This window comes from Vombatus ursinus, unplaced genomic scaffold (genome assembly GCF_900497805.2).
Source record: "Vombatus ursinus unplaced genomic scaffold, bare-nosed wombat genome assembly UNPS02005264.1, whole genome shotgun sequence".
Classification (NCBI taxonomy): Eukaryota; Metazoa; Chordata; class Mammalia; order Diprotodontia; family Vombatidae; genus Vombatus; species Vombatus ursinus.
This window is the reverse complement of record NW_020945042.1, coordinates 2,814,995-2,829,977: the sequence shown is the minus strand read 5'-3', so window position 1 is coordinate 2,829,977 and position 14,983 is coordinate 2,814,995. Positions and strand designations below refer to the sequence as shown.

General features: G+C 36.3%; 1 protein-coding gene across 3 annotated transcripts in view; it reads right to left on the bottom strand.

The window, feature by feature from the left end:
- Window positions 1-14,983, bottom strand: part of LOC114030683 (serine/threonine-protein kinase N2) — a 170,643-nt gene that overhangs the window by 76,039 nt on the left and 79,621 nt on the right. For all 3 annotated transcript variants that reach the window (XM_027845537.1, XM_027845556.1, XM_027845546.1), the window contains exons 3-6: window positions 9,109-9,263; window positions 3,592-3,709; window positions 2,885-3,030; window positions 2,568-2,781 (exon numbers count right to left, since the gene is read on the bottom strand). In XM_027845537.1, the coding sequence (XP_027701338.1) occupies window positions 2,568-2,781; window positions 2,885-3,030; window positions 3,592-3,709; window positions 9,109-9,263 (633 nt within the window). The remainder of the gene's footprint in view (window positions 1-2,567; window positions 2,782-2,884; window positions 3,031-3,591; window positions 3,710-9,108; window positions 9,264-14,983) is intronic.

The window sequence follows — 14,983 nt, the reverse complement described above, 5'->3', positions numbered from 1 at the left end:
AAAGGAAAAGGGCTCACATATGCAAAATTAATTTTAGCAGCTTTTTATTGTGGTGGTAAAGAAATGGAACCTGAGGACATATAAAGACTGAATAAATCATACACATTAATATAATGGAATACTATCATGCTGTAATTAATGATGGAGGTGGTGTCAGAGAAATCTGGAGATACTTGAACTGATGCAGACTGAAGTAAGCAGAAGCAAGAGAACAATTTATACAATAACAATAATAATACTGTAAAGACAAACTATTTTGAAAGACTTTAGAACTCTGATCAATGCAGTGACCAACCATGATTCCAGAAGACTAATGATGAAATCTGCTGTCCACTGTATTTGTTTTTGTAGAGACAATGGGGAAATTTGTTTTGACCACACATGTTTGTAGCAAAGATTTTGTTTTTCTTTCTCAAATGAGAGTGCAATGGGAAGGGTTGGAGGGAAAGAAACCATGGATTTTTATTAATGGAAAACAAGTAATTTAAAAAATAAAAGAAATGAGAGAAAAACCAATAACCACAAAAGACATGTACTAGAGATTGATGAAAGAGCACAGAGCTGAAAATGAATGATTAAGAGTGCTATGGTCATATAAGAAAAGTGTCAGGGAGCACTAAAGTTCAGAGGAAATTGAGATTGGAAATAAATGCTAGAGACAATAAGTGAATTTTATAGCTATACCGTAAAGGAAGATTTAAAAGAGATTAAGGCCAATAGTTCAGGGTGGACAAGAGGATAAAATTAAGAGATGGCTCAACTGCTAAACTCTGATTTTTGCTTCAGCTTTATCTATTAAGGGACACAATTACTGGAATGGGAAAAACAAACATGACTAATAGGCAGCTGAAAACGGGTTAAGTTAGGAGTTTGTAAGAGAATATCTAGTTATCCTCAATAACTTCAAGTTATTGTTGTCAGGCCCATAAAATTCTATGTTAGAGTACATAATATGTGGATGATTACCAAACCACTGTCAGAAATATGGAGATTAGATGTACCGAAGGAGTAAAGACAGGCAGTGTCCAATTCACAAACAAAAAAGGAAGTTCTTTTAAGTCACAAATCAATAAACCTGACTTTGATTCCTGGAAAAACTCTAGAAAATAATAAAGGGATGAGTTTTGTGAGCATACAGACATACTATATCTGGGTTTCAGGATGACAGGTGTCAAAATCTTTCAAACTATTCTTGTGGACAAGATGGGAAGACAACATCAAAGATGAAAGCAGCCAGACTGATTCAGATCTGGTTTAATAACTAGGACCAGAGTCATCCTGAAAATGAGCCTCTCAAGGACAGCCCAAGGGACCTGTCCTTGGTCCTGATTTTCTCAACATTTTAATTGCATAACTGAAGCTACAGATAGAATGATTATAACATCTGCAAACAATATAACTACAATTCACTTTAGAGAGAAATAAAGTGAAGTACAAAGAGGTTAACTGTTTTGTCCAAGGTCACACAAACAGTAAAAGGCAGAGCCAGGACAGAGCTCAGGTCCTCTAATTCCAAATCTAGTGCTCTACCCACTTAATACAACTTCACCTCCTTTAGTAAATTTGGAATAGGCATAAAATTTAATAGAAGACCTTCCAGAACAGGGAAAGAGGTAGAGAGGGCAAACACACAGCACATGGGGAATACAAAATGTTTTCCTGAGACAGAATGAAGTTTCATTTCTTGGTAAATCTGCTTCCCAATATTTACTCTGATTTCAGTCATTTTTTAGTCCTGTCCAACTCTTTGTAACACCATTTAGGGTTTTCTTGACAAAGATGTTGGAATAGTTCGCCATTTCCTTCTCCAGCTCATTTTACAGATGAGGAAACTGAGGCAGAGTTAAATGACCTGCCTAGAGTCACAGAGTGAGTGTCTGAGGCCAGATTTGAACTTAGGTCATCTTGATTCCAGGGTCAGTGCTAGATCCACTGCATCACCTAGCTGCCCTTACACTGATTAGAGGCAATTAAAAATCCGGAGGTTGGGTTCTTCCAAGTTTTTAATTTAATTAAATTTTTTTTTAATTTTTAGGCAATTGGGGTTAAGTGACTTGCCCATGGTCACACAGCTAGTAAGTGACAAGTGTTTGGTCTGAGGCCGGATTTGAACTCAGGTCCTCCTGACTCCAGGGCTGGTGCTCTATCTACTGTGCCACCTAGCTGCCCTTTCTTCCAAGTTTTTAATCAGAAAACCTGGCATATGATAAAATGGAACAATGGCAGTTCAAATAATCCTGGCAGTAACAGCATATTACAGGCTTCTATAGCTTATTTTGGGAACTTTGATAACCTGAACAATATTTTAAATAAGTATTCTAGTAAGATTAATCATTCCTAAAAAACAACTTCTATTTTTGCTGCATCATTTTCAGATGAAGACAGGAGCAATAGTTACTTCCAAGACCCTGAACTGACATATTTGAAAATGGTTTTCTCACAGACAATTTTGGTAATCTAAATAAATACATAATATATAAGTTACTAAAATAGTATAAAAATGGATTAAAAAAACCAAAAAACCAAAAACACAATATTCTCAAAGCATGGCTTACCCACCTACATACCTGTTAGTGCTGCTGGTTTGGATAGTGTACTATATTGGTTTTGTGTAGATATTACACTCTGCCGTGGACTTAGTGTTGGTGATGCAACAAGAGATAGCTCCTCAATAATAATACTGCTTTTGGGATGATTTTTTGGAAGTTCATTCAATCTTTGTTCTAATGAGTACTTTAAAAGATCCAACTTTTGACTGGATTCATTAAATCTCGCTTGGGCCTTGAACAGAAAAGAAGAGGTTTCATTTTAAAATGCTTTCATTTTAATAATTACATTCTTTAAGTTACTATATTAAGTTAAAACATTTAATTTGAAAAATTACTTCTGAAAGTGCTTTTCTGTCTGTTACTTTTCCCGATCCAAGTAATTTCATCACATTCTTTGCACCTTCTGCTACTGCAAACTCTATCCTAAAGTGATGCCGTAATTCTTCCATCCGAAGTTCAAGAGGACTTATCACAGGTTTTGCTAGAAGAAAAAAAATTTAAGTAAATTTAATAGAACCAACTATTTGGATTATCTAAGAAGACTTAGAAAAATTTTAAAAAGCAAATGAATTCTGATGAGATTAAGTCAGAAGGTAGTTATTTAAGTGGTAAGAAATAGTTATACTAATTAGATTCTAAGGTAAAATGCAGGACTTTATATTTGAGCTGCACTATACATTTAATTTAAACTCTAAGTCTGAAAATTTTTTTTAGAACTAAGGATAAGCCAGTATGTCCATATGCTATGTAACATTCCTAGATCACAATAGTTTCCATCTTTGCTTTTGCCACTTAGTTGAAAAATTTCCCCTGGCAAGAAAAATAGGAAATAATGCATTCAATCTCAAATTCTTATAAGTCTTTATTTTGGAAAAAATGAAATCTATGTATTATAAACATATAACTTCTAAATAGATTTTAAATGAAAAGTTTAAAAAGCCAAATAGCACTTAAAAAAATCACCCTATGTCCATACTGGCATATCCCTAGCTAAGGCTTTGACATTAGTAAGAAGATTAACAGTTCATCTCTACTCCATCACCATTATCAAAAGCCAGTTCATTGGTCTGGACTGCCTGAAGAATCTGCATCCTTATGACTTCTATTTTTGTCTTGCTGTCCTGAAGCAGCTGTTGAGCTGTGGCAAGGAGTTTTCGATCCTATTGAAAAGGAGTTTCAAAATGTAAGCCAACAAAGGAGCATCATCACCATCATCAATAAGCATTTACTATGAGCCAGGCACTATGCTAAGCACTGGGAATACAAAAACAAAAACAAAAAAAAAAGGGCAAAAAGAAAATTTAATTCATCTGAATAAATTCAAACAGCAGTAGCAAAAACAGAGAATTAAAAATGAAATCATGAGAATCTTAATTGTACAACACTACAGATCTCATTACAAAAATAACAAAATTGTGGGGGGAAACATTTCTACTTTATTGAAAGTGAATAACGAGGAAAATTTAAGAAGAACCAAGTGATTCTTATTATTAAAAAGCCCAAACATAGTAACAATCATCTGTATAGCACCAAGTTTTACAAGCTACCTCATTCATAATAATCATGTGACACAGGAAGTACAAGTATTATTTAATTTCCATTTTACAAATGAGGAACTTTAGATTCAGATAGGCTGGGTTACTTGTTGAGAGTTACACAACTAATAAGGACGAGCATATGAACCCACCCCAAGTGTGTTATTTTCAATACCACACATCTCATTTCAAAAACCCAAAGGTAAGTCTTCTAATATGTGAAGTTACTGCTACTTCCCTTGTCCTTAATTTGTATAAAAGGTACTTCATTTTTTCTTTTCCATTATCAAGAGGAATCAGAAATTTAAAAGTCAAATGCAATCATATAAAGTAACATATGCCAAAGTGCTCTGAGATTAAGAAAATTTTTTTTCCTATCACCTTTAGGTCAATTTTAAAATTTATTTTTATTAATATTCTTCTAAAAATGTAATCTACATTTTCCACTAGATCTCTCTTATAATAAAGAAGAAAAGAAGAAAAAAAGCTCCACAAAACCAAGTTATTTTCAAAGTCTGATATTACATGAAGTATTCCACACCCATGGTTCCCCATCTCTGCAAGGAATCAAGGGAGGTGTTTTCTCATATCCCTTCTTTGATCCCAAGCTTGTTCATTCTAAGTTTGTAATATCCAGTGTTAACTGTTTTGGTGTTGTTTTCATTTACATTCAATTGATACACAAGTCTTTGTTACCACAAAAAGTTCTATGAATATTTTGGGTTATAAGGGACTCTTCTTTTCGTCATTATCCTGGGGGTTTATGCCTAGCAGTGGAATTTCTTGGTCAAATGATATTAACATTTTAAATACTTTGCACAATTCCAATCTACTTTCCAGGATGCTGGGACCAATTCATAACTTCACCAACCATTCGTGTGCCTGTCCTTCCGAAGTCCCTCCAACACTGTTTTGAAGTCAAATTTTAATGAAGCGGTACATTTGAAGAGTAACTCAGAATGCTGCTGACAGTATCTGAACATTTCTACTTATTTCCCTTCATATTATTAAATCTAAGGAAGACAACCATAACATGTGGCATCTGAAATTGTAGGGAGCTAAGAAAAACTTTGAAAGCAAAATTTATTTGTTGTTCAATTGTGTCTGACTCTTGCTGACCTCTTTTGGGGTGTTTTCTTGGCAAAAATACTGGAGTGGTTGGCCATCTCCTTTTCCAGCTCATTTAACAGATGAGGAAACTGAGGTAAAACAGGGTTAAGTGACTTGCCCAGGATCATACAGCTAGTAAGTGTCTGAGGTCATATTTGAACTCAGGAAGATGAGTCTTCCTGACTTCAAGGATGGCACTGTATCCATTGAGTAACCTAGCTGTCCCAAATTAAACAGGCCCATAAATAAAAGCCCTTTCTGCAAAACTTGACAAAGTTATGTTGATCTGTCTTAGGATATCTTGAGAGGCTTTGAATTTAGAAGGCACAATGGTGGGTGAGCCACTGAAAAGAAAAAACTCCATCCTGACACACTGCAGAAAAATGATTGCGAGGTCTACCCAGGAAAGCCATAACAAACTGGAGATTTCAGAAGGCAAAAGAAATACTTGAAACAACAGTTTTTCAAACTAGAGGGTAAAATAAAAGAAACTGTCACTATATACATAATAGTAATGGATGATGAATTCAAGTCTGGAAGGATAAGAACCCTGGTAATTACAGGATTAAGATTCAAAAAACCTTGTAGCAAGTTAGAATGAAAGCCAAAAGACAGCACACAAAAACTGCTCATTCTCCAGGCATCTCTATTATTTCCCAAAGTAGCGACCTCGAAAACAGCAGCATCTAATAAATAAACCTAGTTTTTAAAGTAAGACTAGAAAATTCAATGAATGCCTGTTGAATTAGAAAGAGTATTAGACAATACCACTATATCATTTTCAACAAAGTCAGCCTACATCAATGTGACAATCAATTTTTAAAGTACAATCCCATTATTGCAAGGAGTAAAAAAAAGTCATCAAAAGTATAATGACTAAATACCAAACTTAGGTTAATGCCCACTGAATTCATGAGCTGTGCTTTTATTTGTCGTCTTTCCTGGTAACCTCAAACTCACACAGTCTTAATTATCATCTCTATTGAAGCAGGTAAATAGGGGAAAATCTTGGAGCAAGACTCTTCAATTAAGGTCTCCTTTTTCAGATCTATAGGGAGCTGATTCAAATGTATAAAAATGAGAACCATTCTCCAATTGATAAATGGTCAAAGGTCACAAACAGTTCTCAGAATAAGAAATTTAAGCTATCAACAGCCATATGAAAAGATGCTCTAAATCACTAATGTAAATTAATTAAAGAGATGTAAATTAAAATAACTAAGGATCCATACTACACTCATCAAATTGGCAAAGTTAACAAAAATGGAATATGATGAATGCAGGAAGGGCTAGGGAAAACAGGTGTTTAAAACACTGTTGGTGGAGTTGTGAACTGGGTCAGCAATTCTGGAAAGTAATTTCAGATTATGCCCCCAAACCTAGTACCCTTTGACACAGTGATGCTGCTACTGGATCTATTCCTCTAAGAAATCAAAGAAAGAGGAAAAAGACTGATATGTCCAAAAATATTTATAGCATCTCTTTTTATGGTGTCAAAAAATTGGAAACTGAGGAGGAAGTGCACATCAATTGATGAATGGCTGAACAAGTTATGGTATACGAACGTGACAGAACACTACTGTGCTGTAAAAAATGACAAAGGGGATGCTGTTGGAGAAACCTAGGAAGACTTGTATGAACTGATGCAGAGTAGAAGGAGAATAATTTATACAATAAAAATATAATACAATATATGTTGTACATCATTACTCAAAAGATAGATCTCTGATCTCACCAGTTTGATGTTCCTTTTATGTAATTATTATTTTAAAATTCTTTGGAAAGTGTTGTGTTTGATATCTCATAATTATACAACACTGCCAGTATATATGGGCCTGTGCATTTGAAGGAAATTAGAGGTCCTTCAAGGAGCTTTCTAATTTCCTGAAGGCAACCCAGCCCACTCTCCTTCATTTAATTCTGCACCCAACTCACTGTCATTTGTACTGTGTCTATCCCAGATAAAAAAATGAAAGATAAACTATGTGATATAGGCTGTTTCTCCAACTGACTTTCTTCCTTCACTTAGTCTCTCCTCTGTGGATGGTCAGGTTATAGACCTCTTCTGGAGGCTCTTCAATCTTCTGGGACTTGATGCCACAAGCATGAAGACATTTGAAGAGAAGCATCAGTAAGATCTCCCATCCTGAGGGAATTCCTCTTTAACTTGGAAAAATCCAGAATCTTTTGTATGTATAACGCCCTTTCTAGCATAATGCTAGTCCTAACTAGCCTTATGTTTAAGACTCCTACCTGCCTCTTTTACACACTGATTTAATTTGGAGGGTCTTAACAAGTGTTTTTGTAGAACTGAGTTCTTTGTAAAAATTTTCTACCTCTTTATCCTCTGCAACTAATGTTGGTGCAAAAGTCACAATTTCTTCCATGGTAATATTTTTACAAATATTTATTATGAGTACTACAATGAGGTGACCAAATGTCACATTAAATGATGTTTCTTTTTGTCTTTGGATATATAATCAAACCCACACCACCAACTCCTTTCCATGCTAAGTACAGAACCTCTCTGTAAGCAATCCTTCCATTTAGCTGCAATTTCCTTTTTTTCTTCTGGCTTTATTTACAGGGAAAATAAGATGGATAGTATTCTGCACCTCAGAGCATGTCCACTTTTTGGCCACTGGACAAGTTACAGTTATGAGTACCAACAGTTAATTTATCAGCAGTCTGAAAACTGTAATTATAAGACCTCTTTTTCTGCCCACAAAGTGGTACAGAAGAGACTATTTTGTACTTTTCTTTGTTTCATGGCTTCCCACGTCCAATACATTCATCACACAACTTACTGGTGATGAGCCTTTCCATACTGGGCTAGGTAGATCTTCATGAATCTAGAATTGGCCTGAACACATATTTCATATTTTAAAACAGAACTATAAGGATAAAGACTGCCTTTCAACCTTCTACTCTGTCAGAATTTCTAATGGATAGTTATCAGAAGTTCATGAACTCCAACTTCAGAAATTTGAAACATGATTAATTATTTCATCTATGTTTGTAAGTGGAAGACTTTTACTTATGAAGGGAGGCATAGGTTACAACTTGCCTATGATCACAAAATGAACTAATAGGCAAGTTAAGAATTCATTTCCCAATTTTCAACTTATTTCTCTATTCACTGGAGCATGTTGTTTGTATAAGATCATGAAACCAACAACAGTAATTTTCTACAGATTTTACCATTCTAATTAAGGCTTTCTGGATACACTTGTCTGAGATAACTCAAATACTTCTGAATTTCCCTTTCTTCAAAAGTGAACCGAGTCGTTTATTCAATGCTTAGGTATGATGAATAAAAACAATTTTCAAGTACACCATTTCTGATATGGGAATACCCTCTAAAGCCTATTCAGTAAAGTTCCCCAATACTCTTGGGTTGAGTCCTCCTTCCTCACCCCCTCTACCCCCATTTTCCCTATTAGTATTAGATATTTCTATTCAGGATTGGCCTTTATTCAGATGGTTTCCTTTTCCATTATTCTATCCCAACCTTTCTCTGTGGAACCTAACACAAAGTCTTGTCCATCTATTTGCATATACTCAAAATAAAGGCATCAGAAGGAACTGGCTGGTACTAATAAAGAATGCCACAGTTCAATTCATAAAGTGAATGAAGCTTGATCAAAGATACTTTATGTTCTAGATTTAAATACACTGATCTTAAAATATTGGTTGTACCACCCGAGTATGGAATTGAAAAGCTAAAATAAGTTTTGTGAATCTCTTGATTTATTTCAAGCAATTATAGAGAATGTGGTACTTATAAGTACACTATTTACCAATTTATTCAATTGTTTATAGGATATTGAAATAAGATGCTAGATCTGTTAGGTCTATATCTTACAGTAACAGTTTTACATTAGAGTACTTCATATACTGTTTAATAAGCTTACCTTTGAAGAGCCATTTGAGTACATCTGTATCATATTCTCGGCTCCCTGCTTTACCTTTAGTTCTATGTCCAACTGTTTTTTTAAGGCCATCAATTTATTATTGCTAGTAGAACTACGAGGATCGCTATTTGGAGTATCTGGGGTCCTTGGGCAATCTGCAAATTAAATGAAATGTAAATATTTACTAAGAAACTAAAGATCTTATGTTGTAAGATAACATTTTCAAAGAACACAAAATCATAGTTATTCAAATCTCTGTCCCTTGCAATTGTTCTATAACTGTAAACAGTCTGAAGCAGATGAATTCCTGGATGACTATTTATCAGGGATATTACAAAAATGATTTGTGTATTTTTTTAGTGAGGCAATCGGGGTTAAGTGACTTGCCCAAGGTCACACAGCTAGTAAGCGTCAAGTGTTTGGCCTGAGGCCGGATCTGAACTCAGGTCCTCCTGACTTCAGGGCCGGTGCTCTATCCACTGCGCCACCTAGCTGCCCCTTTGAGGTCCTTATTTTAAAAAAGATTCTCAGTTCTTCCTTGATATCTCGTTGAAAAAACTTTTGACAAATTCAGTCTTATGGCTAACAAATCCTTAAAAACTGCCAAAGTTCGATTTTCGTTTCCGGGAGCCAAGATGGCGGAGTAAGAAGTAAGTCACTCTTATCCTCCCTTATTAAACTCTGAAAGCCCAGAAAATATCACCCCAGCAAAAACCCTGGAACAGCTGAACCAGAAGAAAGACAGTATGGTAGCCCAGGTAGCTTGAAGGATGAATGAGAAAGGCCTCTCTTGCCCTGGGGGAAGGGGAGCAGTACAGAATGGCAAGTATCCCAGAAAGCTAGCGGAAAGCCCCACCTCAGCATACCAGGAGGAGATCCTGAAACCCAGATGGTGGAGCAGGCAAATACCAACACCAAGACCCCTGAGTGCAAATCAGTGAGGGCAGGGGGAACTGATGGAAACCAGCTCGGAAAACCACCAAGTGCCTCGGCATTCTACAGCAACTGGGTCTCCCAGCACCTCAGCACAACTCTGGGAAGCACTCCAAGGGGCCCCAGGAGGATAAATATCCTGCAACATCCATCTAAAAGGAGCTGAACAAAGCGAAGGAAAGGCCTGAGTGAGCAGGCAACCCTCCAGGGGCCATACTACCCAATCCTACCCCTACAGTTCCAGTGTTGCTGATTCTAGCCAAACACCAGGTAAGCTGCCAGAACCCTACAGCCTCCAGCTGCCAGCATCGGAGGCCCCAGCACACAAAGCCAGTGACCAGGCCCTGGGCTCCCAACACAAGAAGCTTGGGTCAGTGCCCCTGCTAGATAACTCCTGGTGGGAGTAACTCACCAGGAACCCCTATATTAATGAAACCACAGGTCCTCTTCCCCACTCCCCAAAATAGATTAGCACAAAAAGGATTCAGTTGCTTTTGAAACTGTGGTATAGCTACATATCTTTAGGCGTTAATATATTATCTTTTCAACGGGCTTAGTAGAATACAGGAAAATCTAGGTCAGATTCTGTACTGTAGTTTCCAAGGGATACTTAATATTCTCCTTATTTATTCAATTACCAGCAAGCACCCTTTGATAAGTTAATTTTGATCTTATTTTAAATTATTTACTTCTATTTAGCTCATTCCCTACCATTCCTAATAAGAAATACTAGGACCATAATAAGTTTTCTTTACTCCTCTGTTCCTAGCAATAGCTCATCAAGCCTCCAAAGAGGACACTAGTACATTTCCCTCAACAATATAGCAACAAAACATCTTATTTAATTTTAGATAGCACAGCATGAAATACGGAAACATCAAAGCAGATTTTTTTTTTCTAGGAAAAGAAGTCTGTAATTTTCAGTTAAAACATATGATGCATCTATTCATAAAGGATCACAGATTTAGAGGCAGAAGGACCACAGATTATTCAGTCCAAATCCTTTATTTTAAAGATGAAGAAACAAAAACCCAAGGAAGTTATGCAACTAGGCTAATATCAAGATTGGAACCCAGCTCCTCTGACAACCAATCCAGTACCATTCTCATTATATGATTTTCTAATTATCTAAACTATATTTCTAGTATTTTATCTGTTATTCAATAACATTGGACATTTCTATTATTTTAAATTCTGAAGCCATAGAAAATAGTCTAAAGTTCAAGATGTGTGAGCATTCTCAACTCTTCCCAAAAAACTGTTGTATAATCTTACTATGAGGTGCTCATAGAGAACACTGCCTACAGTTTGAAATATTTCAAGAGTTCATAAAGGAATGCAAGAACAATGAAAGAAAATGTGGTATGATCTTGAAACAAGTTTCATTCCCAATTACCCTAGCCTGAAAAAAAATCTCTCTGAATTAAAAATTACACTTACTGCAGCTTAAAGAACATATTTGTTTGTATTTTTATATTGTCTTGTTCTCTTTCTCTTTTAAAAGACAGGAGGCCTGCAGTTTAAACCTAATAAATTCCTATAAAGTGCAACTGAGAGCAGACTATTGTACTATTGTAAGGCAAGGTACTGAAGCAGAAAAATGGATGTCTATTGTTGGCTATGTCTTTTCTAACATGTTTCACATCATCATCAGAAATCAGCACATTAGCAGGCAAGGATAATGAGACATACAGGTGTTGATTAGTCAGTGTTGCATGAGAGGAATGCCAAATCAGAAAGCTTGGAAGATCATACACGTATACAAACATCTTCAACTTATGGAATGGGGTACTTTTCCAAAAGTAAATCCTTAAGTCATTTTGGATTCTGAACACACTTTCCCATGGAAATAATGCTATAACAGTAACTGAGGTTCCGAAGCCAGTCTGCAAAAGCCATAAAATATAATCCTGCAAAACACACATATTAAGCAACACTATAACCAGACTCCAATATTAATACTGGAAGGGCTGTTAACTCAATTTAGGTTGCTATAATAGGCAAGAAGACATAGTGAAGTGTACTTCAGTTTAACAAAAGAACTCTTTAACTGTCCTTTGCCATCTCAACGAGCTCAAGAGTTTCACAGAAAAAATGTAAATTTCCTGTCACAGGAAGTTTTCACCGGGAAGCTACCAGGAATATTACAGAAAATGCCACTTTTCTATAATCTATTTCTATTAAACAGGAAGGAAGATAGGATAGATGTTGTAGGGTCTTTGCTCCTAAAGAAACATAAGAATAAATAACTTTTATAATATTATCATTGAACAGCCACCATTTATAACAGTATTCCCAAGAGGAAAGTATATTGAGTTCTAACTAAGGATATCATACATATTTCCCTTTCCACTTTCCAAACCTGGCCCCTTCCTACCTTCTCTTTGAGTCTTCTTGCATTTTAAACACCCCCACCCCCGGCCAAGTACTCTATGGCCCAGTGACATTGGTCTTCCATTTGTTCCTTGCATACCTCCCCACTCTAGGCCTTTCAATGGCTATCCCCGATGACTGGAATCTTCTCCTTCCTCCCCTCTCCCTACTAGTGTCAAGACTCACCTCAAATACTACTTTCCACACATGGCCTTTCCTGGACCCCATACCTAGTTCCATTTCTCAGAGGTTACCTTTCAGTTATTCTTTGTCTGGCTTGTATTTACATATTTGTTTGCATGTAGCAATCCTCGTTAAACTGCAAACCCCATGAAGACAGGGACTATATTTTTGCCTTTTTTTTTTAAATATCCCCAGGGCTCAGCACAGTTGGCCCACAGTAAGCACTTAATTAATGCTTGTTGACTGACTGATTGAAGGAGGATGGCACCCAACCTGTACTTAGAAGGAAGCTAGGGATTTTACCAGATGGAAAAGACAAAGGAGTGAATTCCCATGGGGAACCACTTGTACAAAGGTGCAGGGCTGGAGAACAGAATGCTATTTACAGTAGGCATATTTAGCTAAATGTCCACTCTGGGGTGCTATTCCAAACTTCTAGGGGCTAAAGCCTAGTCATCCTAGAGGCATCAGCCTGCTGGTATTAAAGGGCAGCATAATTCAACATATCGATTCCCAAAAGGCACTTTACTGATCAAAAAAATCACACAATAAAAGCCAAAGGGCTTACGAGAAAAATGGGGCTGGGGTACAATGCTCCAAAACTTCATCGTGACATAAAAAAGACAGGAGCCCAACAAAAATGGTACAGTTTTACACATGTTAAATGGTTAAGAAATACATAAATGCTACAAAAAATAGTGGCAGCCCTGAGACCTTCACTTGCAACCTGTCCCATGTCCTGGCCTGGCAAATGGCCCTTCAAACGCCCATGGGGAAATGTGGTGATGAGGGGGAGTTTGGACTAGCTTTCCTCTGTCCACAGTCACTCCTATGCCAGAAAATATATAATAAATGTGGCACTTTACCTTAAAAAAGACCTAAAGTTTGCTTGTGGAAATAGGCATCGGGTTTAGAGCCTGTCAGTTATTATGAAGTGATACAGTTTGCTGCATTCTCACTATTTCTCGCTGAGGAAATTGTGCACAAGCAAACCAAAACTGGAGTTATGTTCAAAATGTTCTCTAATACAGCAATCATGTTGAAACAAATTCACATTTTCGAAATAAGCATTGTAGCAGAAATGACTATTAGCTAAGGGTTGAGCCTGGGGAGTGGAATGAAACTTGGAAGCCATCATTTCCTAATAGGTCCGACTAGTTATTTTTTTTTTTTAATTTTTTCTAAGTTCCACAGAATGAGTTTGTTTTGTAGGAAGCTGGTGGCAACAACTATTCCTCTCATCCCCCTCCTTTTCTCTCTCTACATTTACTTTTCACTGGAGAGTTCATTCACTTTTATTATTCAAATACCACCTCAATGCAGAAAGTTAACCTGAGTCTAGCCTCTTATTTGACTTCCAATGTCACATTTTCAACTTCTTACTGTATATTTCCTCCTGAATGTGCCACTATTACTTCAAATTCAAAATGTTTAAAGCCAAACATTAGTTTTTCCCTTCCAAAAGAAAATCTTTTCCTTGATTTTCCTTCTTGTTGATGGCTCCATCATTTCGACTCACGGTGGCTCTAAATTTTAAAGAGCACTTTTTCACTTCTCCTTTACTCCTGACATCCAATCAATCACCAAGTCCTACTGATTCTGCCTCTGCAGTGTGATCTTTTATTCGATTCTGTAACATCAATTTATAACACATCTGCATTATTACATTGGTGTTGTAGTTAGCATTTCTGCTTCTATTCTCTTCTCCTTATGGTTTAACTAGTATAACACTAGCACAAGTTTTCTTGGCCGTTTTTGTGCTTGAATGAGTTATCACCTTTGACCTACAGACCCCTTCTTAAAATTACTTTTTAAAGAAATAACATAAAATACGTTAAGACTACAAAAGAAACCAATTATAGTGAAATACAGTTATCAAAATAAAAAGTTCAGACTCCAGTGTTAAGAACCTCTGCTAACAGACCAATTTTCCTGAACTATCGATTTTATTGTATTATTCCATGGGTTAAAAAATATCAATGGCTCCCCATTTCACACAGAACAAAATTAAATCTCCTTAGCCTGACATTCAAGGCCCTTTAGAAGCTCACCTCTACCTACCTGCTGCCTACATAGACCCTGTGCTCCAGTCAAATTGTTCATTTGTGACTTCCTACCTGCATTCTTGTGTCCATACCATTCCAGTAACCTAGAATGCCCTTAGAATGTCCTCCTTCATTTCACCTTACCAAAACCAAACTACTTTTCTTTTTTTTAATTTTTAAATTTAATTTATTTTTAGTTTTCAACATTCACTTCTACAAGCTTTTGAGTTTTAAATTTTCTGTCTCCCTCTCTTTACCTTCCCCAAGACGGCTTGCAATCTGATATAAGTTCTACATATACATTCTTATTAAACATATTTTCACATTAGTCATTTGTAAAG